The 26,796-nt window shown below is 40.7% G+C and overlaps 1 protein-coding gene across 14 annotated transcripts in view; it reads left to right on the top strand.

Moving 5' to 3' along the window:
- itpr1b (inositol 1,4,5-trisphosphate receptor, type 1b) overlaps nucleotides 1–24,698 on the top strand; it is an 85,337-nt gene extending 60,639 nt beyond the window's left edge. For 10 of the 14 annotated variants that reach the window (XM_069512482.1, XM_069512480.1, XM_069512459.1 and 7 more), the window contains 14 exons: nucleotides 1–96; nucleotides 171–305; nucleotides 780–887; nucleotides 1,309–1,540; nucleotides 5,198–5,320; nucleotides 11,512–11,687; nucleotides 12,522–12,686; nucleotides 13,012–13,201; nucleotides 13,548–13,634; nucleotides 14,553–14,701; nucleotides 15,665–15,830; nucleotides 16,759–16,919; nucleotides 22,029–22,190; nucleotides 23,478–24,698. In XM_069512482.1, the coding sequence (XP_069368583.1) occupies nucleotides 1–96; nucleotides 171–305; nucleotides 780–887; nucleotides 1,309–1,540; nucleotides 5,198–5,320; nucleotides 11,512–11,687; nucleotides 12,522–12,686; nucleotides 13,012–13,201; nucleotides 13,548–13,634; nucleotides 14,553–14,701; nucleotides 15,665–15,830; nucleotides 16,759–16,919; nucleotides 22,029–22,190; nucleotides 23,478–23,564 (2,037 nt within the window). In that variant the 3' untranslated portion in view covers nucleotides 23,565–24,698. The remainder of the gene's footprint in view (nucleotides 97–170; nucleotides 306–779; nucleotides 888–1,308; nucleotides 1,541–5,197; nucleotides 5,321–11,511; nucleotides 11,688–12,521; nucleotides 12,687–13,011; nucleotides 13,202–13,547; nucleotides 13,635–14,552; nucleotides 14,702–15,664; nucleotides 15,831–16,758; nucleotides 16,920–22,028; nucleotides 22,191–23,477) is intronic. The other 4 variants (XM_069512494.1, XM_069512488.1, XM_069512475.1 and 1 more) reach the window with 1 other exon arrangement.
- The last annotated feature ends 2,098 nt before the right edge of the window (nucleotides 24,699–26,796 follow it).

Genomic DNA, 26,796 nt, shown 5'->3' with positions numbered 1-26,796 from the left:
AATAATGCTTCCAAGCTTCTCCTTGCAATCATGGAGAGTCGCCATGACAGCGAGAATGCCGAGAGGATCCTGTACAACATGAGGCCTAAAGAGCTGGTGCGTATGATGTAATTCAAATCAGCACATGGTTGGAAGTGGATGTTATGTGACAATCTTATGTCTTGTTGCAGGTGGAGGTGATAAAAAAAGCCTACATGCAGGGAGAGATCGAGGTGGAGGAGCCGCAGGAGGGTGAGGATGGCGAGGAGGAGCACTCTGCATCCCCACGGAATGTCGGCCACAATATCTACATCTTGGCACATCAAGTAAGCCGACAACTTTCCCTAACATCAGCAGAGGCCATCACACTTAGGAGCAAATGCTACAGCACAAGCATGTGGTATATTATAACATGGTACATAACCGATTGATGTTCAATGGCTTCCCTGTTTCTGCATGTCTGCGTCGTGTCCTGTGGCTGCTAAAGACATGTGATACCAGTCGCTCTGCACTTATCTGCTCTTTTTCTGCCCCTGGGCGTGTGCGCTGCTCCCTGGTAGCGCATCTGCTCACGTCAGGATTTAGGTTAACAACAACAGTTATAGTTATGCATCAACAACTGTCAGTCCACACCCTGCAGCCTTGTGGTAGAATGGAGGGAACATCCGGCGTTGTCGCCCGGTGTAAAGCTCAAATATTTACTGTAAAGCAAACAGTTTGTTAATGATAAAACTTCTTCTCTGGAATGAGTGTGTGTCATCGATGTGTTCATCATTGTTTTAATGATGGTGTCATTTCAGTTAGCTCGTCACAACAAGGAGCTGCAGGCCATGTTGAAGCCGGGGGGGACGTACGGAGAGGGCGATGAGGCCCTCGAGTTCTACGCCAAACACACGGCTCAGATCGAGGTTAGTTTTCTGAATAAGGCTGGATCTGCTTCTATCGTGTTTACATTTTATTTTGATTAATATTATTTGAATATAATAAAAATACTATATAAACCCCAAGTTTTATTGTGAAACTTGTCACATCCTCTCATCTATTTTAAGAGATCTGTGCCAGCATGAGACGATTGCGCCACATTTGGCATTCAGATTAAATGGAGTCATGTGATGCTGTTTTTGCTGGCCCGCTTTGAGTCTCACCCTGTACCCTGACAGAATGACGAGCCATTCAGGCATGTTTGCACGTTTTCGTGTGCGTACGCAGTGAAAAGAAGGAATGCTGATCTGTGGCAGTGTTGTGAACCAAAGAAGCTGTTGGTTCACTGTCTGGGTTTACAGTGACAGGGATTGTGTGATTTGTGGCCTCCGCTGTGGTTCTGTCCAGATCGTGCGACTCGATCGCACCATGGAGCAGATCGTCTTTCCCGTCCCCAACATCTGCGAGTTCCTCACCCAAGAGTCTAAGCTGCGTGTCTACTACACCACTGAGCGGGACGAGCAGGGCAGCAAGATCAATGACTTCTTCCTGCGCTCCGAGGACCTGTTCAATGAGATGAACTGGCAGAAGAAGCTGCGAGGTACTCAAGAGGCCACTGGTAACACGAACACGGTTCCCTGTACGTTTTTCTCCTCAACTCTTTACCTTATTGTGCCAAGTTTACACGATTTCCTCGACCCATCCCTCCAGGGCCCTGAATAGAGTGGCATAATAGAATACAATAGATGACATCAGTTATGAGCAGGAACTGGAGACAAAATATTCCCATAGGAATTCAGTCTGGCAAATTTCCCAAACTCCTCCTCCACATCTCTCAGTGTCAAAAGCCATAACACGCAGCACAATAAAGGACACAGTGCAGAACTGATTATTTAAAGTAATTGGACAGAAAATATTCTTAAGTTTTCAATTCTGAACGCTACTGAGACAAACAGCCCTGATTATAAATAGTTTAGGGACAAGAGTCACCTCAGCCTCACAGAGCGTGGCACTCATGAAACTACAAATATTACAATACAAACATAAATCAAACACACTCTCAGATGTCAGACTCTCAGATTGGTACAAACTTTCACCCTCATCTATGACAAACACCACACTCTCAGGTTTTAGATGAAAAACACTAGATCAGCAGAACAGGAAGAAGAAGAACAGTCATTTTGGATATGTTGTTATGTGTTAGTTCATGCACAGTGAGGTAAAGTATCCACCTTTAAGTGTTTTAAGTTTTTGCTTAATCCTGGTGACAAACAAACAAATCAACAAACAAACAAATGGACAGGCGTGAAAAGATAACCTCCTTGACAGAGATAATAACTTGTTAACAACTCAATCTGTTTTTACACTGGTCTGTGATTGGCTAATGAGAGCCAGTTCTACTTAACAGTTCTATCAGGTCATCATTGGTAAAGGTGTGAAGACAGCTGCTTATCTCATTTTCCAGATAGAGTCTGCCAAATAGTTTTCTTTCATTTCTGTAATTTTATTATCTGACTAAAGCTCAGGCGAAGTTCAACAGAAAGATCCAAAGTTACATCATGCATCTCTCAAACAATTTCACTGATAAACTCAGTTAATGTACTTTAATTGACTTTACTTTTTAGACTTTTTTAACATTCAGTTGTTATAGTACAGTAGCACTAATGGAGAAATAAATACAAATAAAATATATTGATAAGCAGATACGACTAAATCGTTCTGATGATTGAGTTGAGAAAAATATCGTAGGACTCACATGTGAAAAGGGGCTGAACACTGCTCCCTCATCTCTGAACCCTGGAGGAATGGAGGTGAAGAGAACATGTAAACTGTTTAAATGATGAGTTATATTATAAGTTAATAAATGGTGAAAATGGATTAACGATATATGCTCACGAGAATGTAGTAGAATGAACGTTTTTTGTCTGGAAAAAAAGCTGTGGCTGGTGTGTGCTATTTTTCTGCTTTATATGTGCATAATGTGGGCAGTATAAATAGATGTGTCTCATTTGATAGAGACAATTGGCCTCATATGAGAGTGTGAATCCTGTCAACGTAAGCTGCTTTCAGACTGAACTCCGGAGATCCCCTGCAGTTTCTCCAGAGGAGGTGTATGTGTGAACGCAAATGTCTGAGTGAGAGCCTCTGGATTTCCTGCAGAGTTTCTCCGCCTGGCGCCCTGTAATATAAAATCTGCAGAAAGTTTGGAGGAGCCAATGTTAGAACCCAGCAGGGGATCCTCCGCTGGATTCACAGCGAGCGAGTGGGGGGTTGATGACGCTGCAACAGGAGCAAAAATGAAAAAAAGAAAGAAAACAAATATCACCAGATAAAAGAGTTAAGCCATACACGTAGATGACTCTGTGATTGATTAAATGTCAAGAGAGTTTGTGGAAATAAGAGCTGATGGCGGTGTTGATGTGACGTCGTCTCGGCAGCAGAATGAATATGTTCCATCCTGCCTCTGTCTTTTGCACCCCAGAGTTCCTCTGCAGGTCATGTCTGAAAACAGCTTGAGTTAGCACGTTGCTCCATGTCAGTCCCATCCTACAGGGATCAATTTGAAGAACTGATTTCTGTTCAGTCACATGTTTCACATCTGAAATGGCAGACTAGTAAAGGCTGGGTAGTGGACACAGGTTATCTCCTGAGTCAGGAACAGAAAACCCTGACAGTAGAAACTGTTTGCAGGAGATCCAGACAAAATGTTCACATGGAGTAAATCAGTAGTTCTCCTTGTTTTTAGCTTTAGTTTTCTCGCTAATCTTAAATACCAAAGTCTGGACGGCCAGAGCACTTTTCCGAGTTTATCCTTAACCAGGGCACGTCCCTGTGGACCCGGTTAACCCTGATGGATTCTCTGTCTGTGAAGTGACTGCTCTCTTTGTCTGGTTTTCGGCGCATGGTGTGACCTGTCCCATGGTCCCGCCTGAAGGAAGATGGTTTAGAGACAATATCTTTCCACTTATCGTAAATATATATTGACTTCTGCTGCTAAAAGTGTCCATAATCAGTTCTTCTCTGAAGAACATCTTGACTCAGAATAGTGTTGGCTGTGCATGTATAGATGCAGATTCTTGTGCTTTTACTCCTCAGAGTAGAAAATCCTTTAGAGCGTGAAATGTGCATGACAGTGGATTTTGTGTCTTTAAATGGGTTCAATTTGTGCCTGATTTTAAACTTCAAAGTGAAGCCTTTGTTTACAGATTTGCTGCATATTATGGGACTTAAAACCACACAGACCCCCTTTTAACGTTTGACCCCAAATTGACTACATTTGTCTGATCACAAATTTAATGCTCGACTTAGAAGTATTCAGTGCGATAGAGTATCGGGGCAAAGTCGTAATATTACACAAATGAAACGTAATTTCACGTGAATAAATTCAGAATATTACAACTTCATTCTCCCTAAAGAAGTTGTATATTCCAAAGAAAGAACCACATGGAAGTTGTCTCCTTTGTGGAGGAAGGAGGAAATGTTTTGGTGTTCTTGTAATATTGTCACTTTATTCTTTTAATATATACTTTTTTCTCCTTAAATTACAACTTTTATATCTCCTCAATTAAGATTTTTTAAGATTATTTTAAAATTGCAACTTATTCTCACAACATTGCAACTTATGACCTTGAAATAATAATAATACCTATTAAAGTCTAGTTGGACAACAAAAACCTCTCAAAATTGTTCTGCTGCTGTTGAAGAAGCACACGGACAGATGTTTGCTGTTGAGTGATTTATTGTCAGCCAAACGCAAAGGAAATTCTATGACTGAAGTGTATCTCAACCCTCAACCTTTCCACACCTCATGATTTACATCCAGTGCCACTGGTTAGTATCAGTGCAGGGACTACTTCTCCCAATTTGATGATGCTGACTAATTGTTGAAGTTGCCCAACCTTATCCAAACTTAAATCCTAATCAATCTGTCCTAACTATGATCTTTAACCTAGCCTGAACTATACCGCAGCCACAATGCTGAGATATTGTACAAAGTGTGAATGTTACAACTGTTGGTAGCACTGGACAATGTGCCATCAATGAATATCAGTTTATGTCTGAAAGGCTTTGACTACATTTGACTGGAAATTACATTTAAATCACAACACCTATGCACGTTTCGCCTCTTTGTTGTGATGTGTTTTGTTTTCACCGTAAAGTGAAACAGTGATAAATTGAGTTTGCTCTTTAGCACGGTTTATGTGGAGTATAGTGTGCATGATGTTCCTCCGCAGTGCTGACTCTCTGCAGGACAACAACTTACATTAATCTGCCTCTTCACCCTCCTGTCCTGCAGCCCAGCCCATCTTGTACTGGTGCTCCAGGAACATGTCTTTCTGGAGCAGCATCTCCTTCAACCTGGCTGTGCTCATGAACCTGCTCGTGGCTTTCTTCTACCCTCTGGAGGGCATTCACAGAGGTCAGTCACCTGCAGTCTTCACCTTTAGTGTTTTGACAATGTGGTTAATAATAGTTTGACAACAGGAAATTGGAGTGAGTGACACAAACTCCACCCCGTTCAGGAGAGGCCCGGGGTGGAGCAGGTGGAATATAGTACATACTGTATCGTGCATTACCAGAAACCTGTACGGCAGTGATGAATTAAGAAAAGAAACTAGGTCATTGGATTGTTAGACTAATTGACGGCCTCCAGGTGCAGCTGCAGGGCGTGAATATGTGGAAAAAACATCTAGCGGCAGAGTGCGTTAAAGCCAAATGTTGTTCTGCACAAAAGTGGTGAAAACGAGATGTTGTTTGTGCCAATTTTTTTATGTTTTCAAACCCACTGAATCAGCAGCCAAACCCACTTTAAACAGAAATTGCCATGGGTGAAAATAATCACAAATGGACCTGTGCGTTTGCAGATTTTGAACTGAGATGGGATTGCATTGTGGGTATCATGGGCACCAGGTTCTGACAGGGGCGGTAAATGCATGAAGTGAAAAGGGCAGGGTCTCTGATTCTGCTGCATCACTTTTCTTTTTAACTCTCCGCTGTGGATTTGACAGAGGCCAATGCTTAACTGACAGACTCTTTACCATGACAACAACTGCACCTCCACCAAGTTAAGACCTCAACACAGATCATTTCCTGCAGTGTGCAGAATAGTTGCTTCCTCATCTTCCGTCACGGCCTGAGCATCTGTGTCCCAGCGCTTGCAGTCATACATGAATTCACTGCCACTGGCGTGTGATCAGATCACTCTTGCTGAGATGTGTTATTAGTGTTAGGTGTGTGCAGGACTATATAGAACACTGTGTCCTCCTGTGCCTGTGATTTGGGTGTAGCCTCACACCTCCCTAACCAAAGTGAGTTTCACCACAGGTGGAGGAGTTGTGCTGAGAATGTAATCCTAGCTGGCAGTCTGCATGTGAAACTGCAGCACTGTCACCAGGGCCAGGATAGATTTGCTCTTAATTGGGTCCTTACCTGAGTGATACTGTTACGTTTCCTAGCTGCGACACTAAGACATTACTTAACATGTTATCAGATTTCTACTGTCATTCCCTGGCTGGCTTTTGGTCTTAATAGATGTCTTCTCCATCCCTTGTGGTAACAGGTCTGTAGCTGTGTGTATTTGTTAGTGTATAGAATGACATAAAAACTACTCATGTAACCCACAACACTTCATTCTTGATTCAATCTGTTTATTACTTGGCAGGATTACACAAAAACCACTCTACTGATTATTAAAATTTGGTGTGTGGTATGATCCAAAGAAAAATCCATCTAATTTTGGTCCCGATCTGGATCACGGGGGTTTCAAGGAGTTTTCTTTTAATTTCTTTGCAATAATTCCGACAGAATTCATTGGATTTTTGGCGTTAGGGGGGCGCACATGCAGAACAGTTGCTCTCATGTGCAGCATATCCCGAGTGACGGGTACACAGACCGAAAGAGAAGATCGCATGTAACATAGAGAACTGCATTACATGCCACTTGGAGCTATGTGTAAAACTGCAGCTATATGAGATGGAAGCATGGGATAGCACAAGCCAGCACACAGCAAATACAGCTGTACCCAACTATACACTGCAGCCACAGAGCAAAACACCAAGTTAGAGATAATTTATGTTATTATGAAATATGTAAAAAAAAAAGTTGGTTTATTATGAAACTGAGGTGGGGAACATTAGAACATGGCGTAGATGATAAATGGAAAAACAGCTTTGACATGGCGAGAGGGAGCATTAGCCTTGGCGGAGGTATGAGACCTTCTAGTTTATCTGTTTGTTTGTTAGCAGTACTACATAAAAACCACCTCACCCAAGGAAGACCCTATTAAATGACTTTTTGATTTTTCACCTCAGGGAATAATTCAGGGATCTTGATGACAATTGGTGCAGATCCATATAAAAATCTGGATTGAGTGAATTTAAATGTGGTTTCATAAGGGGACTGTTGAACCTTCGTGGAGAAGCTCGCCCAGTGCCAATATAGTTTTAAGTCCTGTCATGCAATAATAAGCTTTGACTGTAAAATTGGCCACCACTGTAAACACCAGAGCAGATTATCTAATAGTCAGCCCTCCTTGTATCCTCAGTTTGACATGTCTCTTAGAGAAAGTAGAGAACCAAAACCACCCACAAACATTTACTGAACAGCCTTTTACAAGACAGGACAATGTTTGTGACATATTTCAAAATCCTGCTGTCGTCTGACAACATTCATTCTGATACTGAAAGTGCAGGTGATGTCATCTATTGCTTCTCTTGAGTTTTTCTTGCGTCCTATCCTCCTTTGATATTCTGAGGTACTTCCCAGTGTTTGTCAGCAACAGTATTTGACAGGAAGTAAACATGGACCAGAGCTGTTTCCTTGAATAGAAGTTATCATATCTTAATTATTAGTTTCTGACTGGGGTTTGCATTCAGATTGGATTAAGCATTGTGGCTTTGGGCTTGATTATATTGAAGTGCATTGAAACCAAACAAACAGACGCTAGTTGAATCATCAGTTGAAGTTGATCAGTTGATCTAATGAAATGGATATGGTGTGATATTTTAGTACAGTACAAGCATTGGAGTTATGTGTCGATCAAAGTGAGAATAGACCAATGCCTACCATCCCTCCCCCATGACCTGAACGTACATAATGAAACTGAAAATTCTTTTGATAACAACAACAACATAAATCCAGTCCATAAAAATTTATTTTTTTGTTTAGACTATCTTATGTTCTGATGTTTGAATGTATTTCTGCATTCTAATAAGAATGTTAGATGTTCATTTAAAATATAGTTGAATAATTTCTATGTACAAGAATGGCTCTCAGTAAAGTGTATACCTCCGCCAAGGCCCAACAGTCGCCGTATTTGTATGTGCGCATTATATACATATTTCGCGTTTTTGAATCTATTTCTTTTTTTATTCTATAAAGCCTTTTTTATTCACTTATCTACCTCATTCTGCTGCTGTAACATGGTACGTTTGTCACTGTGGGATCAATAAAGTATATCTTTAATTCAATCAAGCTCCACCAAATTTCACACACTTATAGATATCACTAATTACTTCACTTAATTTACCTTTTTGTCAAAATCCATGAATTCTTATTTGGGAAATATGTTGAAAAGCACCATCTTGCAACGTTAAGGAAGTGAAAAGAAAATCATGGGTCAGTCCCCTGATGTGTTTTTTCCCTGACAATTACCATATCCTTCCTTGTTTTGATTTTGTAATCTTGCTTAAAAAGAAAGAATCAAACTGGCCTGAAAACATAACTTCCTTAACTTATAGTTAATAAATAACATAAAGGGGAACAACTCTCAGAAAAAAAGGGATAATTGAGCCTCTTTGTGGGATCCACATGTTTGACCTCGTTGCCCTCACCATATTAACCCCTGGTCATTCGGCCTCTGTCATGTGACCTACATTTTCAGATTTAGTTTGTGAACATTTGTCTTGTGCTGGGTCACGCATTGTAAGAGATTACTCTTGAGCTGTGTGGGTGATAACATAGAGACAGGCCTGAGCATGTTTTAATGCACAGTTTCAGTTTTCTGTTTGTCCTGTCGTGGTTATTCTTTCATTTTCTCTCTCAGTTCTGCTTGAGGGCAGTGTTTGTGGGGATTTGAAAAGCCGCAGCCATTAAGGCCTCCATTGTTCTCGTGCAGGGCGGCAGAGAGAAGACACACATTGTGATTCGCATAAACTTTCGATTGTTCTATCTAGGGTCAAACGGCGAGGTCCCTTTTGTTTGAACTTCCTCAAAGCGACACAGAAGAGACCAAAAAAGAGGTTGTTAGCTTAGCGAAACTGCATGTGGTTTTCAGTGTCAAAGGTCATGTGAGAGCTTAGTGGTTCATGCCGGGACACTCCAATCAGTGCGAGCTGGTTTGAGGGGATGTTTGCTCGTTATCAAGCGAAAAATCTTTAATTAATTGTTCAGTTTGTCATAGTGAATATTGATCGTCACAGTGTCCTGGATTCTGACAAGTTCATACGTTTGTTGATATTTAAGTCAACTTCTTGAACCAAACTTCTCCTGTGAATTTTATTTAAGAAAGACAACTTGACATTTGACATTAGGATTCATTCATAGCTTTAATGTTAAACTTGCAGAACAAGTGCAGTATCTGTTCTAAACCTGCCTTTTTGGAATGTTCTGGTTGTGTTCATCCTACCTTGTTTATGTGCAGTGAAGATTTTATAGTCAATGTTTGCATGTGGGCTATTTCAGAGGTCGGTTGAAAAATCGTCACGATCTTCGGGCACAATTTCACAACTTTTCAAAATAAAAGCTCTGAAATTCAGCTCAATTTAAAACATTGTCGAAACAAACACACATTGTGATTTTTGCTTTGAAGACAAATTGCCAAACAGAAAATAATTAAATTAATGTTGTTGCCATGACAGAGCTCAGCACCTGTGAATGTCCGTGTCACGCTTCTCCCCCACTGACTGCTACAGCGCGCCTGTTGCCTGTTTGTTGAATTTTTAGTCATATTAAATGTATCGCGTGTCGAAATCCCACCAAACCCGGCACTGCACTTCACTTCATCAACAAAACGCACATTAAGTGTGAAGCTGATAAGATAAATGGTTCTTATGCGTTCCACACACAGACAGACATTTGTGGACTTATTAGGTAGATGTAGAGGCAATTTAAACCCTGAAGAAAAAACATTAAACTTAATTGGCACTGCTGCTCAGTGGGTATGTCTCTCAGAGAACGTTCCTTCTGGGTGGTTTATTTGAAAAGAAACTGGTTGTGAACACCTTGAGTAACCCCAGGCTCCACACCTTCTGAAGCTTAATGCTGTGCTTTAAGTCAAACAATGATAGAAATGAGGAGAAGTGAAGTAAAGCCGGTTTTCACGCTGCGGCAGACAGATCCCATCGGTTTAATGTGAGCGGTTTTACTGTAAAGGTCACTGTCTCTGTCTTCATAGATCTACAGAGTAAGCAGAGACGACTGAACTTACTGACTGTAGGTGTTTGTGTATTCCACGCCGCTGCGTCTGGGTTGGCTGCCAAGTCCGCGCGCAGTGCCCAGGACCAGGCCTGATGAATTCAGATGGAGCCAAGTGTATTTTTAGCCAGTCGGGGAGTTATGCAATGAATAGCTGTCATGTGATCAGTGCCCGGAGAGGCGAGAAGGAGGAGGCCTCAGAATGGAGGGCACAGAGGGAGACATTGAAAGTCCTCATGGTGCATCAGAGATGAGAAAAACTGACCGATCTTTCCAGCTTGATAAATGCTTAACCTAACTTCAACCTAAACCTAACATTAACCTTAACCTGCGGTCAAGGAAGTCCCCATAATTAGGTCCTGGACCACATGATGACATGCGATGACACAAATTTGTATTGTTAAAAGTTAACCACAATAGCTGTGGTGACCGCAAACATGAAGAAGTATGAAATAAAATGAAAACAAATTTACTTTGGTGAGGCCTTAATGTCTTTACAAGACATATGCACTAAGTGCGACCTGTCACATGCTTACGTTTTCTTTACTTGCAAGTCGAGAACAGTGTCCACAAACCCCGACAACCAGCAAAGTCATCACAATTTTATACACGTTATTTTCATGTGTTCTGGGATTGTGCCAAAAATCTGCAAGACGGTCGCCTCTAACCTCTCCGAGCAGCTATCAAGCTGCAATGTTCACCTGTTGCCCTCGATCTGAATGACTTGACAAAGTTGGGTCTTACATTTAGCTGCACACTTGTAGCAGCCGATGTATCTGGACGTTATATACTTGATTTTGACTGCTTGAGTCCAACGAGTGAAGGGATCAGTTATAGAGCCTCCTCAAAATATTTTACAATGAAATTCTATTAGAGCGGGCGGCCTTCATCTGGGGGATCGGCATTCGTGTTGTTGCAAGAATGTTGCTTTGCAATTTTGCTGTATAAATGAATATATATGGCATTGCTGAATATAGCCTGCACCCTCAGCATACTTTTGCTGCACCTGAAAATGTGTATTTATATTGATGGCACAAATTTTTCTAAATATGCAAAAAGCTTGAACTGGGGTGCAGGTGTTTTTACAAGTTTAAATTCATGTTAAAGTTTAGTGTTGTAGAAGTATGGTGTGTCTCTTGGTGAGAAGAACACAAAGTTTGCTGAGTCCCTCCCTAATGCAACCTTCTTCAAACTCAGGAACCCTGGAGCCACATCTGTCGGCCCTGCTGTGGATGGCCATGCTGGTGTCTCTGGCTATAGTCATCATATTACCTCAGCCTCACGGCATCCGGGCGCTCATCGCCTCCACCATTCTGCGCTTGATCTTCTCTGTCGGCCTGGAGCCCACTTTGCTCCTGCTGGGTGGTTTCAATGTACGTGTTCCTTAGTGTTACATCTATGTTTTCTATATAATAAGGTACAGGGTTAAATTCACCTCACCACAAGATGTAGTCACACGCCAAACATTAATTTAACATTAACCTATTGATGCAGGACTAATACCATGACTCTCAGTAGCATAGTGCAACATTTACAATTCAGCTAAGTTCTAACGAAGTCTATTTATCATTATGAAGTTGTCCATGATGCTAATAGTATTTCAGCATCTCCTCCGAAACTAGATTAGGAATATTATCATTTTGGAACTCTGAAAAAATGCTTTGAAAGGTTGAAAATGTGTTTAAAAACTTGAAATTCTTGAAATCTCAAGCTTTTAAACATGCTTTTTTAAACATCCTGTTTTTTCATAGTTGAGCTTTGCCCACACATTTGAAAGCCTGTGAATCACATGATCTTTGGCAGTGTTCTCCTGCAGCTCTGATTTGAAACTCTGAAATCAAGTCGTGATCCGCAAAGCAGGGGTGTATTTCAACCTATCAAAAAGAAATATCAGGGCTTTAAAACATCACGATCATGCAAAACCTTTTTAGTTCATTTTAAGCTTTGAGAGACTATTGCATGATATGCTGTTTTGCATGATATTTATCCCATAGTTTTATCCCTTCACACCTACAACCCAACACTGCTTTAACAGTAGGAGTTTCCACACTACAACCACATCCAATTAATTTTTAATCATTTAAATAATGGCCATTTTCAAATCTCTCCCAAAGACAGAAATACTGCTATGACAACAAATGAGTAAAGATTACTCTCTCACTTTGAATAATTCTGTATGTTATCTGTGTTTGTCCGTATCTATTCAGTTATGTAATAAGGTCATCTTCCTGATGAGCTTCGTTGGGAACCGGGGAACCTTCACACGAGGTTACAGAGCCATGATCATGGATGTGGAGTTCCTGTACCACCTCCTCTACCTGATCATCTGCAGCCTGGGGGTCTTCTACCATGTCTTCTTTTACAGCTTGCTGGTATGTTAGCACTCACACAAGCTTTATAATCTAAACCCAATATAGACACTGACTAGCAACAATGTCCAGCTCGTCCTGAATTGGAATATAGAGGGTGGTTGTTCATTTGCATTTCAACACATGAGAATCATGAGATCAAATAGATTTAGATACCATTTGATTGCTTTGAAACGTTTCATTTAACCATGAGATGTTGGTAATGAAATAATTTAAATAAAGCCACAAAACTGTGGCCTATTTTTGCCCACACGGTCATGTTTGTACACACTTCTCTCTTTTTCATTCACCTTGTCCACACTCATCTCTGAATGCTCCGTCTCTCCAGCTCTTTGACCTGGTTTACCGAGAAGAGACCTTGCTGAACGTAATAAAGAGCGTGACCCGCAACGGCCGATCCATTGTCTTGACAGCCGTGCTGGCTCTCATCCTCGTCTACCTCTTCTCCATTGTGGGTTACATCTTCTTCAAAGACGACTTCATTTTGGCTGTCGACAGAATACCCAACAAAACACTGGGTACGTTGAAATGCAGGTTTCTTCTCAATCCTTCACCGGGACAGACATAAATTATTTGCCCTCTCTTGACCCAGAGAGTCAAGAAGCATGGAATGTTTTTTACACACACACACACACACACACACACACACTAAGTCTGAAAATGCATGAAATCAAAGTGAAGCTAAGAAATACAAACAGAAATAAATGACACTGCTTTACTTCCATGAATGTGGTTTTCCTTGCTTTTAGCATCAGCTGCAATCTCGCCACGTAAACGATGTCTCTGTTAATAATATGCATTGTGAAAAAAATCATAACTTGCTGATTGTTCCGTTGTAAACGTTTTGTCTTCCCACTTGAACAGAGCATGGAGCCAGTATGGTGGGAGAGTTCTTTTCAGGTGGAGTGTGTCAGAAAGAAAACAGAGAAAACTGCTCAGAGGCCATGGATGGTAAGCTGACAAAAGTGGAGCATAAGCGTGCGTGTGTGTGTGAGTTTGTGCATGTATGTTAGTGGGATGGATTTTGGGTGACAGGGTCAAAGGGTTCTTTTAAGTTTGAGTTCACATGTTGATGCATTCCTGTGCCTCAAGAGATTCCCATGTGTTTGTGTGACCATGTTCTTATGTCTGCCTAAGTTCATGCTTGTGAGTGTGAGTATGTGAATTTCCTCGCTGACATCTGACTCAGTCAGAGGAGATTCGTTCCACTGAGCTGCAAATCTGGTCAGTGGGGTGGTCATGGGATCAAACCTGGCTGGGCCGGCTCAGGGGAGTTCAGGGAGCCGGGTGAAATGCTGAGGGTTTAGACTCCTTGTGTGTCTCAGGAGAAAGAGCTGATGTTGGGGCCCAGGGTCAGAAGGTCACGAATTAATTACCATCAGGTACTAGTAGGTCGATGAGTGCACCCTGTGAATGGTGCAGAGGGTGTCTCGCTGCAAACAGCGAGTTCTTGCAAACCGGTTGACCTTGAAGGGAAAAGCCTCCAATCAAAGAGTGCCACTTCACTTCAAGATCAGTCGCCACTGAAACTGAGCAGCTGACTGCGCTGAATCTTCAAACTGCATGGAGTCTCACCTCATCTGGGCTTCCCTATCCATCATCACCAGGCTGGCCAATTATGTCAGTCTGGTGACTTGTTATTGTGTGAACATTTGAGAAATATCTTAGCCTCGTTAGGTTTTCTAATGGGGTTAATTCAATTAACTGTTAATTAATGACAGATAATATAATAAGGGTATAAATTCATATAGTGTTGCTAGTGTATTGGATATAAATACGTTTTACACACATTTATGAACAGATGCAGCTGATCGATCAGACAAAGTTTTGCATTCGGCTCTAACAGTAAATTACTATCTGTTTCCATAGCTTCCATTGCCATCCAGCCGTCAGCAGTGGTCATCGAGGACAAGGAGCGATCGTGTGACTCCTTACTCATGTGCATTGTCACAGTATTGAGTCACGGCCTCAGGAGTGGAGGAGGTGTCGGAGACGTCCTGCGGAAGCCGTCCAAAGAGGTAAAAAAAGAACCAGGAAAAATCGTGAAGAAATCACACCCAAGTCAAGTTTAGATTCAGAGGAACAAGAGTCATTATACGTCCAAAAACATCCATCTTTTACTCCTTTCGGGAGATGAAGTTTGGAATCTGTTAGATTACAATGCACTTTTAGTCCCAACTCTACTACTGACAACAATAGAATGCAGTACATCCTTAAATCCTTAAACAAGCTCCCTCCCCAGGGTGAACAATTAAATTCAAGTATGGATGGAGAAAATTGCCATCAGATCTAATGAGAGCCCTTGAGAGGATTGATGTACTGTGTATTTAATTTTCTCAGAATATAAAAAGTACATATTTGACCCAGTAAGCAAACATTGTTGGCCAGCCCCTTGATGCCCTGTGTGGAGTGAAGGGGCGCATTAATTGTGTTTCTCCAGGGTGAAGACCAGCTTGTATACTGCCACAGCATGTGTTGCCTTTGCTGCTTTGACCCATAGAATGAGGCCATGACTCATTAGACTTATTTAAACCTCAGTTATCTTAGCATTTGTGTGAAGTCTCTGCACTGGTTTCTGTTGTGTCAGGTGGTGGGGCGACAAGGGCGACCACTGTGTTGTCAAAGTGACAGCAGTAAAACTACACGAGTGGGGCTCCACATTACTATAATGTGGAAAATTAGAAAACTTTACTTTTCAAATAAAAGTGAGATATTTGGATTTTGAAGAGTGCATTCTTCAAATTGCTTAACAAGTGAGTATATAATTAATATTATCAACTTAATATGTGCCTATAACTTTAATAGCTTTTGAATAACTAAAATCCAATTTGCACATTGGAAAGTCAATCTATTAAATCCAAATAACCCTTGTCTGTGAACAATGAGTGAACTTTTAATAGGTGAAGATTCTATGTGTTTATGTGTGTGTGTGACATCACTTTATTATCTCATGTCAAGTTTTTTTCCACTTGCTCCAACAGGAACCTCTTTTTGCAGCCAGAGTGATCTACGATCTGCTCTTCTTCTTCATGGTCATCATCATCGTCCTCAACCTCATCTTCGGTGTCATCATCGACACGTTTGCTGACCTGAGGAGCGAGAAGCAGAAGAAAGAGGAGATCCTGAAGACGACGTGTTTTATCTGCGGTGAGGGATTAAATAAAAATGCATTTGCAGAGTGGTTCTAAATGATGATGTTGCAAAATGACTTCAAATCTTTTTTTTAAAACCATAAAATACATTTTATGTTCTCACTCGTTAAAGACTGAAACTAATTATAGGAATGAGACTTTGACACACGTCTCTTCTTTTAGTCATCATCTCTGTATTGTAGTCGTACTCCCTTCTTAGCAGAAATGCCTCACAGTTCAATTCAATACCCAACATACCACGCATAGCACCAGGGGTGCAGTATAATCGGCAGGTGTGAATGCCGCATGTTCACACATGACGGCAAAATCAAAAGAAATCACACAAGTGGTCTGCTGCAGGTGCTGTGTGTGTTCCTGTATGAGCATGCGACTGCTGTGATGCAGCTTCGCATCAGGGCTGTTTTTCTAGGTAATAAACAACAAAACGCCTCCTCTTCCCAGAATGAGGGGTTAGTCATGGCAAGTGCTGCTGTGGAGGAGTGGTGTTTCTTCCTGTTGTTTTATGGGTCTTGACCATGTTAGACTATACACTCATTTAGGCGTTAGGTGGCTAAGCACTCACTTATTGTCACTTCGTCTGAAGCATGTGAGCAGTCATTGGTTAGTTGTGGTCATTCTTACTGCTTTGGGTTGGGCAACTAGATTAAGGGTTATTCCTTTTTTGCAAACGCGGAGCAAACGATAGGTGACCATTTTTAGCAAGTTTCACCTCTGACGTTTTGTCTGCCCATACTCTTGTGATCCTATTTCCTCTTGTTTTGGTTTTTTCAGTCAGTCATCATCATTCAGGTCACAAGAACCGCTGTCATGTTGTAACACAAAGTGCATTTCTTCACTCTTCCAGAGAAATGAGAGCACTGTGTTTATATCCTGTGTGTGTGCTTCGTGCATGTGCATGGGGTTTGTATTATTTTGTTTCCTAGGTTTGGAGAGAGACAAGTTTGACAATAAAACCGTCACCTTTGAAGAGCACATCAAAGTTGAGCACAACATGTGGCACTACCTGTTCTTCATCGTCCTGGTGAAGGTCAAAGATTCGACGGAGTACACTGGCCCGGAGAGCTATGTGGCAGAAATGATCAGGGTAAGGATGTTTGGTGCACATGTATTTTGACTTTTCACTGTTTCAAAAGTCGAACATAGACCATATTCACACAATGGACATTTTCCTCTGACATCAGGGTGGAAAGCTCAAATGCTGATATGAGCAGAATAACATACTACTGTGATAAATGTATAGGTCACATAAAAACAGACAAACTGTTTTCATTCCGCATACACATCTTCCACAACAAATTATTAGGTATACTCAGGTATATACTTTGACTCCTTCCCCATTGCCAGGAGGTTGCCTTTCAGTTTCTTTTTTTAATCTGAATATTCAGGTGAAAAGACTTAAAATGCTACGTGGAGAGCTTGATTACATCCAGTAAATTTGACTTACAGTTTAATATAAATGTGTCCAAAATGTGCGTAGATACTTCAATATAAAAACAGTCCTCGTGGCTAGGGAGTGGTTGAATGCTAACATTTGCTGCAACTATCAAATATGTTTAAACTCAGTCGAAGCGAATTAAAACCTGTCTACTGACCCAGGAGTGATGCTGATTATATCCATTCCAGTTTGAGACAAAAGCCAGAGGTTCGAGGACGATGATTGGTTGTTTGACCAGCGGAAAAGGGACTTTAGGGTCTTGTGAAAGTTAAATCTTTGTGTCAAATTCGCTGTGTTTATATGACCTGGAACACAGCAGTACAACATTATTCTGTTTTTATCAGTATTTGAGCTTCCAATCCTGAGTGTGATGTCCGAGAAAAATGGCCGTCATGTGAATATGGTCTATTCAAGCAAAACCTTCAAATCTCCACTGAAGAGGAGTAGAGAATACATACATACACTCTTCAGTCCAGAAATGCAGCTCTGCCTCACGTTGTTTTACAGAATTAACATGTGATTACACATGTAGAACTACAGAACTGTGCGTGCGTCACCTTTAGTCTTTGCTGAATAACTGAATTTGTTCCTCCGGTTTGAACAGGTTCATCACTGCATCCCTTTATGTTTCTCTGTAGCAGCAGTATAAACAATATTTTTTACCTCATCTGCCCCACAGTACCAGGACTGCCTTATGTAATCCTCGCCTCTATGACCTTGAATCCTCCCAAAGCATTACAAAATGTGTTAATCCGCTGAAGCAGCCATGCCTTGCTTTAATCATTAAGCACACACACACACACACACACACACACACACACACACACACACACACACACACACACACACACACACACACACACCTCCACACACCTCATGGTAGGCACTTAGCCAGAGCAGGACTATGAGTGTTTTTTATCCTTTTTTTTTACATGTTGAATTACAAAACATTGCTTTAAACAGTGCATTGGAAACTGATGAACATGCAAAAAGTGATAGGCTAGTAAGTAAGTTTGTGTGTTTTGCACAACACTCCAGATACACACAGGTCCATTTCAGCTTTTACTGTACGTCACAACTGATTACACCAGACAAAATGAACCAATTAAAAAAAAAGTTAAAACAGAAAGAAAAAAGATTGTTTTGATAGTGCATCATAGTTGTAGTCTGTGAGCTATTAGAAAGCTTAACTGCCAAAGGAAAGCCCCTTCTTGTGAAGTGGTTGCTTCTCTGACGCACTTATGTCGCTGTCCGCTTCTGACACAGTTTCTCATCAGATGCCATTCAGCCCACTTCACTGCCTCTAGACTTGATCTGCTACACTCAGTCTTGTGAGCAACCACCTGATTTGAGATTAACCCCCATCCTCTCTTCCACTGACCTTGCACCCCGCTGAGCCAAATTGAGTTTGTCAAGGGTCCATTCTGACCAGCGGTTTTTGAGGTGCAGCCTGAGCGGACAAGGCACACATGGTGCGAAAGACCCCGATGACCCGTCAGCTGACCCAGTCATCCTTCGCATTAACTCTCTGCTTTACGTGCAAGTGTCTGATGCCTCTTTGTAGTGTTGTCCACAAAGATTGCAGTGTTTGGTTAACACTGAATTCTCTCCTCAGTCATGTTCATAACATCATTCATGGAGATTAGGTTTTTTCCTGCATTTCCTCATGTTACTTACAAGAATTATATTTAATTTGATTCACTTTTCCACCCTTGACTTTTAAAGTGCAATTTTTGTGATTCAGATGGTAAACATAAAGAGTGAGAGAGAGAGGCGACAGTTATTTATTTTCCAATTTTTAAAAACACGAAATACATGACAAAATCCTGGGTGTAATTTATATCCAACTGAATTTAAGTTTCATTAGAGGTTCACTCTATGTAGAATTTTTTTTAGTTTGCTTCGTACCTTGAAAATGTAAAGTAATACCAGTACAGAAATACAAATCACAATCATATACTGAAGGGTGTGTTTAAATTTTGTCCATCTTCATGACAATACTAAATAGTCACATATTTTAAATTATCAAGACACGCATTTCGAATTCTGCTCTGGCACTTGTAACTAACCTCATCCATCGTGTGTGTGTCAATTGACCATATGATATAATCCATTATTCCTCACAGGTTACTGACTGGGTTTTATAACCCTGTTGATTGGTTAGTATTTGTCATACAAGTGAATACATTTCCATATATAGCCTCTTTGCAGATTAGGGTTTCATGATTTGCGAGTCCATCTTCTTCAGTCTGTGCCGCCTCTCCCACTGTCTTTCGATTTATTTGATGCTGCAAAAAAGCAGAGGACCCACCAGGACTGAAGGGGGTGTAGAAGTCAAACTACTCTGACAATGACTGGGACTGACGTCAATGATGAAGGACTCTGAGTGAAGTGTCACATCAAAGGTGTAAAAAGGCTCGACTCAACCTTGTTGCCCTAAATTCTTTTCTTTGCCCGACACTGAAACGCCCCAGCTTCGTGAGTGAACTTAAAACACCCATAGCCACAGACATACAGCTTATTAAACTCTAACTGCCCATGTCTGTCAGGACATGGGATCATTTTTGGCATCGATTTGTATGTGTTTAGACTGTGGGCCTTCTCTCTGGCTTGTGGTGTGGCTGTGACGTTTTCTGTTGCTAGTATAACCACACAGCATCCTGTTTCTCTGTGGTTTTAGTAATAAATAAACTTCACTTCTGTCATTTCCATTGAACCATCATGATGTAGAATCTTAAGTTGGGGTTGTGTTTCTCAGTTTACTGGAAGTGTTTTCACTCGTAAACACCGAGGAAAGTGGGCAGCTCTGCTGGTGACACTGTCATCTAACAAACATGTGAGCTTTTATGTCTGCGGGCCGAGTCCTGGATGGGGAAATGACCTCTACCATGTTTAGTTCATATTTTAAACAGCACATAAAAAGAACTGAGTTTGGGAAACTCTACTGAGATAAATGTGTTTTCAAAAATATTTTATCTCCAAAGCTGTGTGAATTGAAGTACCGCTATTATAGAAACTGCACATTATACTCACTTTCTCACGTAACAAATATTGCATAGAGCATAAAGATACAGTAAGAGCCGTGTTCAGATACAGTAAGTTGGTTTGTGTTGGTAGAGGCAGGTGAAGTATATGTAAACATAACTTCAGTATCTTTGCCTTCAGGAAGTGGAACTTGCTCAGTCCTCTTCATATTTCAGAATGACTTGATGCTGCTCATTATCTTTGTGTTGTGTGATTCCCCCGCTTGGCTGCTGTCTAACCCAGGACTGGTTTGTGGTTCGGATGCAGCCATCCCACTCGCCCATGTGTCTCCAAAATCAACCACTGAAACCCGGGGACTTTTCCAGCCCAGTTCTTCAGCAGTTCTGCTGTTTTTACACTCTGACCTCAGCAGCTGTGCGGCATCCTTCCTTTTCATTCACGCTGCATTAACACTGATGGCTATGATTGAGTTCACATGACGGCGACATTCCTGCGAGTGTGGGATGTGTGTGTTTATGTTGTGAAGAATTAAACATGGATACGCTCACATGACTTTTGGCTCTGTGGGTTCAGACAGGACACAATAACAAAGGCATGTGTTGGTGAAGTGCCAGAGGAGACAGAGGCTTGAAAGAATGCACCCGAGTGACCCCTCAGCCATGTTTGAACACAACCTGCCCTGGTGTGGCTGCTGTGTCTCATGTCTCTGTCTCTGTTGTATATGTATACATGTAAATTACATAGCACGAAAAACAAATATAGTATCAAAAACATCCTTATCAAGTTTGTTTATGCCTCATTATTTTGTAAGACCTACATATAAATTCAAACCAAACTTTTTCAATCATCCCTCCTCACACTCATCCTTTTAAAACATCAACACATTAAAAAAACAATTGGCAAATGTTAACACCTCCACCATCGTTAGATGTGTCGGAAACCTGTCAAATCATGGGCTCTGATAGAAAACACCATATTATGGAATCAGCTAAAATACTTTTCACTGACATAATGTATCTTCAGAGAAGTTAACGGCTCCTTTGAGTCATTCAGTTTGTCGCTTTACAAATGTGAAAGAGCTGATTAGACTTCACACATTAAGCTTTAGTGTTTCGTGAGTGCTGCAGACACCAGTGTGCAAGTCGTGAGAGTCAGAGGTCTTGTTTGTGCCGGGAGATATTGTGCTGTTAGTTCTCCTCAGGAGAAATCACTGGTGCAGCTAAGATTTCAAAAGCGTACACCAAATTCTAACCTGCCCTTAAAAGCTCCTGTGAGCCTGACAGTGACTCACAGGATCTTTCAAGGGCTGCGTGTTTATGTCAGTACGACATGTCAGGTGACGTGTGTTTAATCAAATAGGAAATTCGTTTTCTCCACTTTGTTTCACAGGTTTTTGTAAGTTAGCAGTATGTAGCATCGATAAATAAACTGCTGAAAACAAGTGATTTCAAAACAACCCCACAGCCCATATGATTGCAGTCAATAGTGTAAGCATAGAATCACTGCAAGCAACCAAAGAGAGGAAGCAGGGCCAATGAAAACACAGATCAAATGGGGCCTGGTAGTAACACACACTTGATTCCATTTGTGTTTTTTTTGTTCTTCTGCACTGAAGACTGGAAATGAGGCCAGATTATTTGATGATGTACACTTACAACTACTTACAAATGAATCACTGAAAACCTTTAAGAGGATGCCACAAGGAACGTTATAGAATTCGTTTCACTCTGTTTTTATGTACCTGCCCTAACAGTCCAGTTCTCTGTTTACCAGGATCACAACTTGGACTGGTTCCCACGGATGCGGGCCATGTCCTTGGTCAGCAGCGATGCAGACGGGGAGCAGAATGAGATCAGGAACCTGCAGGAGAAGCTGGAGTCCACCATGAAACTGGTGTCCAACCTGTCGGGCCAGTTGACGGAGCTCAAAGAGCAGGTCGGTCATCCTCAAGCACAGCACTCCGACTTTGAAACTTTGACTTCAAAGCATGACGTTTTCTCTGCATGTGGACGAGCGAACGCCGCTCGTGGTTTGTTTGTTTGTTCACAGCTCCTCGCCCTTTGGCTGCAGAGCTTACTAAATGCAAAACGCAGTGAGTCATCGTGCACAACGTAGCTCATGAGGCTGTCAGCCTGATTTTATTTTCATCTGTGAGCAACAGCCTCTGCTTCCTCTGGAATTCATTACTGGCCTTATGGCTAAGAGTGGAGTTTGTATTTGTTATCTATGTATTGATCTGTGTATTTACTGGATAGAGCCTTTCTCAACATTTAGAAGAGCAAAGTGATAATACTTTTCTTTAGGCTGGTTAACTGAATGTTTATGCAGTGATCAAACTGACAGATTCAAGTACTAGTAAGTTGTGTAATAGCGCTGTGATGCACTTTAATTGCACAATGTCTGCAATCCACTGTTTCTAGTAAACCGCATTGTAAGAGTGTCTTTACCCTTGAAATGAGAACCATCTGTGAGGAAGTGAATGTTAACGAGACATTTTGACCCAGACAGGGGGGAAATGATTATTGTTTGTGAAAGCTGTGAAGGGCAGAGCCTCACATTTTCACTCCAGATTCATCGGCCGGCTCTGACTTCAAAACGAACAGAAACAACGGTGCTGATGCGTAGAAGTGACCATTTTAATTCTCTACTTTTGCAGGATCTAATTTGTAAAATAGCACAAGCAGTGCCACAAGTCCTCTCTGTGTTAAGTAATTTAATACAATTTGCAGTTACTGAGTTTAAACTTTTCACCTAATGGACATTTTAATAACAAAATGACATCCTTCCACGTAGAATTATTTCTGTGGAACACTCATTACAAGACCAATCAGTCCTCTCACTTTTATTTTGCTGTGTTTCAGTGTTGAGGTGCAAATTACAACCTTAAAGATAATTCTGAGCAGAAAAGCCATGACTGTTCCTTTTGGTATAAAGGTTAACACCTGTGTTTTGACTCATGTGCTTTGCTTGATGTCTGAAATTTCTTTTCAACTCAGTTTCAGTATTAGTAGTTTGCGTTGCACTGCTTTCGTCAGACAAGACGCTGCTGAAGGTGTGAACAGAAGAATCACTTCGGCAGTGTGCTGCGTTTCTGTAAAGTCATGTAAAAGGTTGAATCGATGTGGAGAGGCTGCCAACATACACAGCAGAATAAGAAGAGCGTGGCAGCAGAGGAACAGGTGGGATGGTTTTTTAAATAATCTGTTGTCTCTGTTTCTTCAGATGACTGAACAAAGGAAGCAGAAGCAGCGGATCGGCTTGTTGGGGCACCCTCAGCACATGAACGTCAACCCCCAGCAGCCTGCGTAAGGTCGACTGACACACCTTGGAAGCAGCTCGCCATCGACTGTGTGCCACTCGGAGGTAGTACGCTGTACTGAGTGTGAGTTTAACGTATAACGGTAGGGAACCACTGTAACGCATAGGTAGACATAAGGCGATGTGTAGCTCCGTCCCACACACGTGTTACTAAGCGGAGTAACATTCACCCACCTCGTTCTGCTCAGTCCAGTCGCACTTTGTGCCAAACGTTTTCTGTGTAGAAATAAATCGAGATTCCTCAACACATGGCCTTTAACTTGAAACATGATGGAGCTGACTGGACAGGAGGAATCACACCCATTTCTTTGTCATTTTATTTGAATGTTTTCTATTTATATTTCATAATTAGCAGTATTTCATGTCTTATTTTTGTACGTTTTTGTGCAATATATTAACTTAAATATGCAACCTCGCTGGTGTGTGGATTTAAGTTCCATCAGTCATTTCTTACTTCAGGCATGGGCCAACATTTTTGTTTGTACTTTACTGTCACTGGATAAAGTAGGGAGTTGTCAGTTGTCTTTACTTAAATATAGAGAAAATATTGAATAAGCTGGCCTTCTCAATTTTACTTTTTTCTTTCTTGAAAATGTGCATACTTCTGGAGTGTCACCTGCACTCGATAGTAAATTGTGTGAGAGCAATATATACAGATAGTTTCCGCAAATCCAGTGGTGTCACTTCTCTGTGCAAATTAAATAGATTTACTTTCTTATTTAATTGACATTTAGAATATTTGACTAGTCTGTCAGATATCGTGTCACTCATGCATTTATAATTTCCTCAGGAGTTGCGCATATTTTACTTTAAATAACATAACTAGCGCCATTTCTCACTTGTGCCTGCCGTCCCTCATTTAAAGTCTGATTCATGCTTGTGCAGTCTCTAACTTTTATGCTCATGTTCACTAATATGTATTAGTTGATTTAGAAGTCCCGTTTTTTTTGGAACTACTGTGTGTACATAAAGTTTGTTGCTTACTTTTGCTTTTGTATAGAAAAATGAGATGGAGATAAACAACTGTTGCTCAAAATTAATGTTAACATGAATTAAAAATGTAAGCACTGTCAATTTGTATATTAAAGTAGGATTATTTATTAAAATTGATGTAATTATCCTTTACTCATTGTGATGTCTGTTTATTATATGAAATTGTCCATATATAGTAAAATCATTATGCTCTTCGTTTAAAAATGTATTTATTTACAACCATTCAGTGATCAGTGGGTGCAACATGAGTCATACTGGTGTTGTAGAATTATCATAAGCCAGTGAAATGAATTGGAATACTGTAAATATCCCGAATAGGATATATACGTATATCAATGTATATTTACAATTTACATTTACAATTTTTGGCCAATAATATCAGCAGATATGAGCCATTCACAGACATATCGGTTCCAGCATTTTTGTTTTCCAATATGAAAACTTTTATTTCACAAAATAAACAATGTCAACAGATGTGTGTTTATGTTTATATTTTATGTAAAAAAAATCTTAATTTAAGTTTTAGATTTGGTTGTATTTGTGTTTTCTTTTTATGTATAATTATTTAAAGTGGAGTCTATATGTCTAAACAGTAAAATATCAAACCTCAATCATATTTCTTTGTCATATGAGTTTGATAATGACATCTTAGGAATTGTAGATTGTTTGTGTGTGTATAAATATTTGCTGATATATTGATATATTGTGTGTGTGCGTGTGTGTGTGTGCACGAGCGTGTGCGTATAAACTAAAAATATTCTAAGAAAAAACAATGTTAAAAGTGTAAGATGCACATTTAACTCAAGCAGAAATCCACAACTTCACAAAGAGCAAACTGGAACATGCACATCTTCAATATGTATTTATTAATAATGATAATCCAATTTGATTTAATGAAGGTGCACTTTGTTGATAACACCAAAGAACCTACAGGTCTCTGCTCTGATGGCTGATAGTGACATAGAAACATTTGCACAACAACAGTAATGACAGCAATTCAGTTTTAGATGGTTGCATTTTTTATTCACCGTTTTGAAAAAAAATATATAAACATAAACTTCAAGATCTGAAATGATAAATAAAAACAAGTTGTCCTGACTGGAGGACGTGTCTCGGTGTATTTGGTGTTCAGAGCAGGTGCAGACAGAGAGCCTGTGCTCGCTCCACGTTTCTCCTGTTTCCAGCCTGTGTCTATCTTTAGTCTCTGGCTGCTTCGGGACATCGGCGGATGGAACCGACCGAGCACTCGGCTGCCCTCGGCTTGTCTGTGAGCGTGACGTCACCGGCAGGGATCTGCCGCTCGGCTCTCCTTCTCTTCCTCTCTTCCTCCCTGTCTCCTTCTCTCTCTCCCTCCCTCCCTCGCTCTCTCTCTCTCTCTCCCTGTCTCCTTCTCTCTCTCTGTCTCCTTCTCTCTCTCTCCCTCCCTCCCACTCTCTCTCTCTCTCCCTGTCTCCTTCTCTCTCTCTCCCTCCCTCCCACTCTCCCTCTCTCTATCTCTCCCTGTCTCCTTGTCTCTCTCTCTATCTCTGCATGTCTCTCCCCCCCTCCCTCCCCCCCTCTGCCATGAGGATGTCAACGTGACATCCAGTTTATACGGTGTTAGTACTGCAGCCTTTACAAAAACACAACAACACACCGCCCCGCCTCACTGTGCGCACGTGCCGCGCATCAAATGGGTACAGTGTGAAATTACACCGTGTCCATCCCGTGCGCGTGGCACATGTCTGGCAGCAGGACGCAGAGAATATAAAAACACTTGGCCGACTGAGCTGTTTGTTTGTAACAATATACGCAATTTTATTAAAATTATATTAGATATATTATGCATATATTATTGCAGAACTAATTTCAGTCACCATGGTTACTTGTGTGTTACAATATGTAATATATTATATATATTTATTTATATATATATATATATATATATATATATATATACGGTATATATAAAGAGAGAGAGATTAACTTTCATTTCACCATTGATATTTGTTGTTTGTTACAATATGCAGTTTTAGGGTTTTTATGTATGCCATTATATATGTATATATATATATACATATTGTTTTACATATATATACATATATATATATATATATTATTGCAGAATTAACCATGGTTACTTGTGTGTTACAATATGTACATATATATACATATATATATAAAATATACTTACACACATCTCACCATGGATCTTTGTAGTTTGTTACAATTTGCAGTTTTATGTTTTTAG

This window comes from Paralichthys olivaceus, chromosome 2, assembly GCF_024713975.1.
Source record: "Paralichthys olivaceus isolate ysfri-2021 chromosome 2, ASM2471397v2, whole genome shotgun sequence".
In the NCBI taxonomy this organism is placed as follows: domain Eukaryota; kingdom Metazoa; phylum Chordata; class Actinopteri; order Pleuronectiformes; family Paralichthyidae; genus Paralichthys; species Paralichthys olivaceus.
Note: the sequence above shows the minus strand (reverse complement) of the source record. Positions and strands in the feature narration are given on the sequence as shown.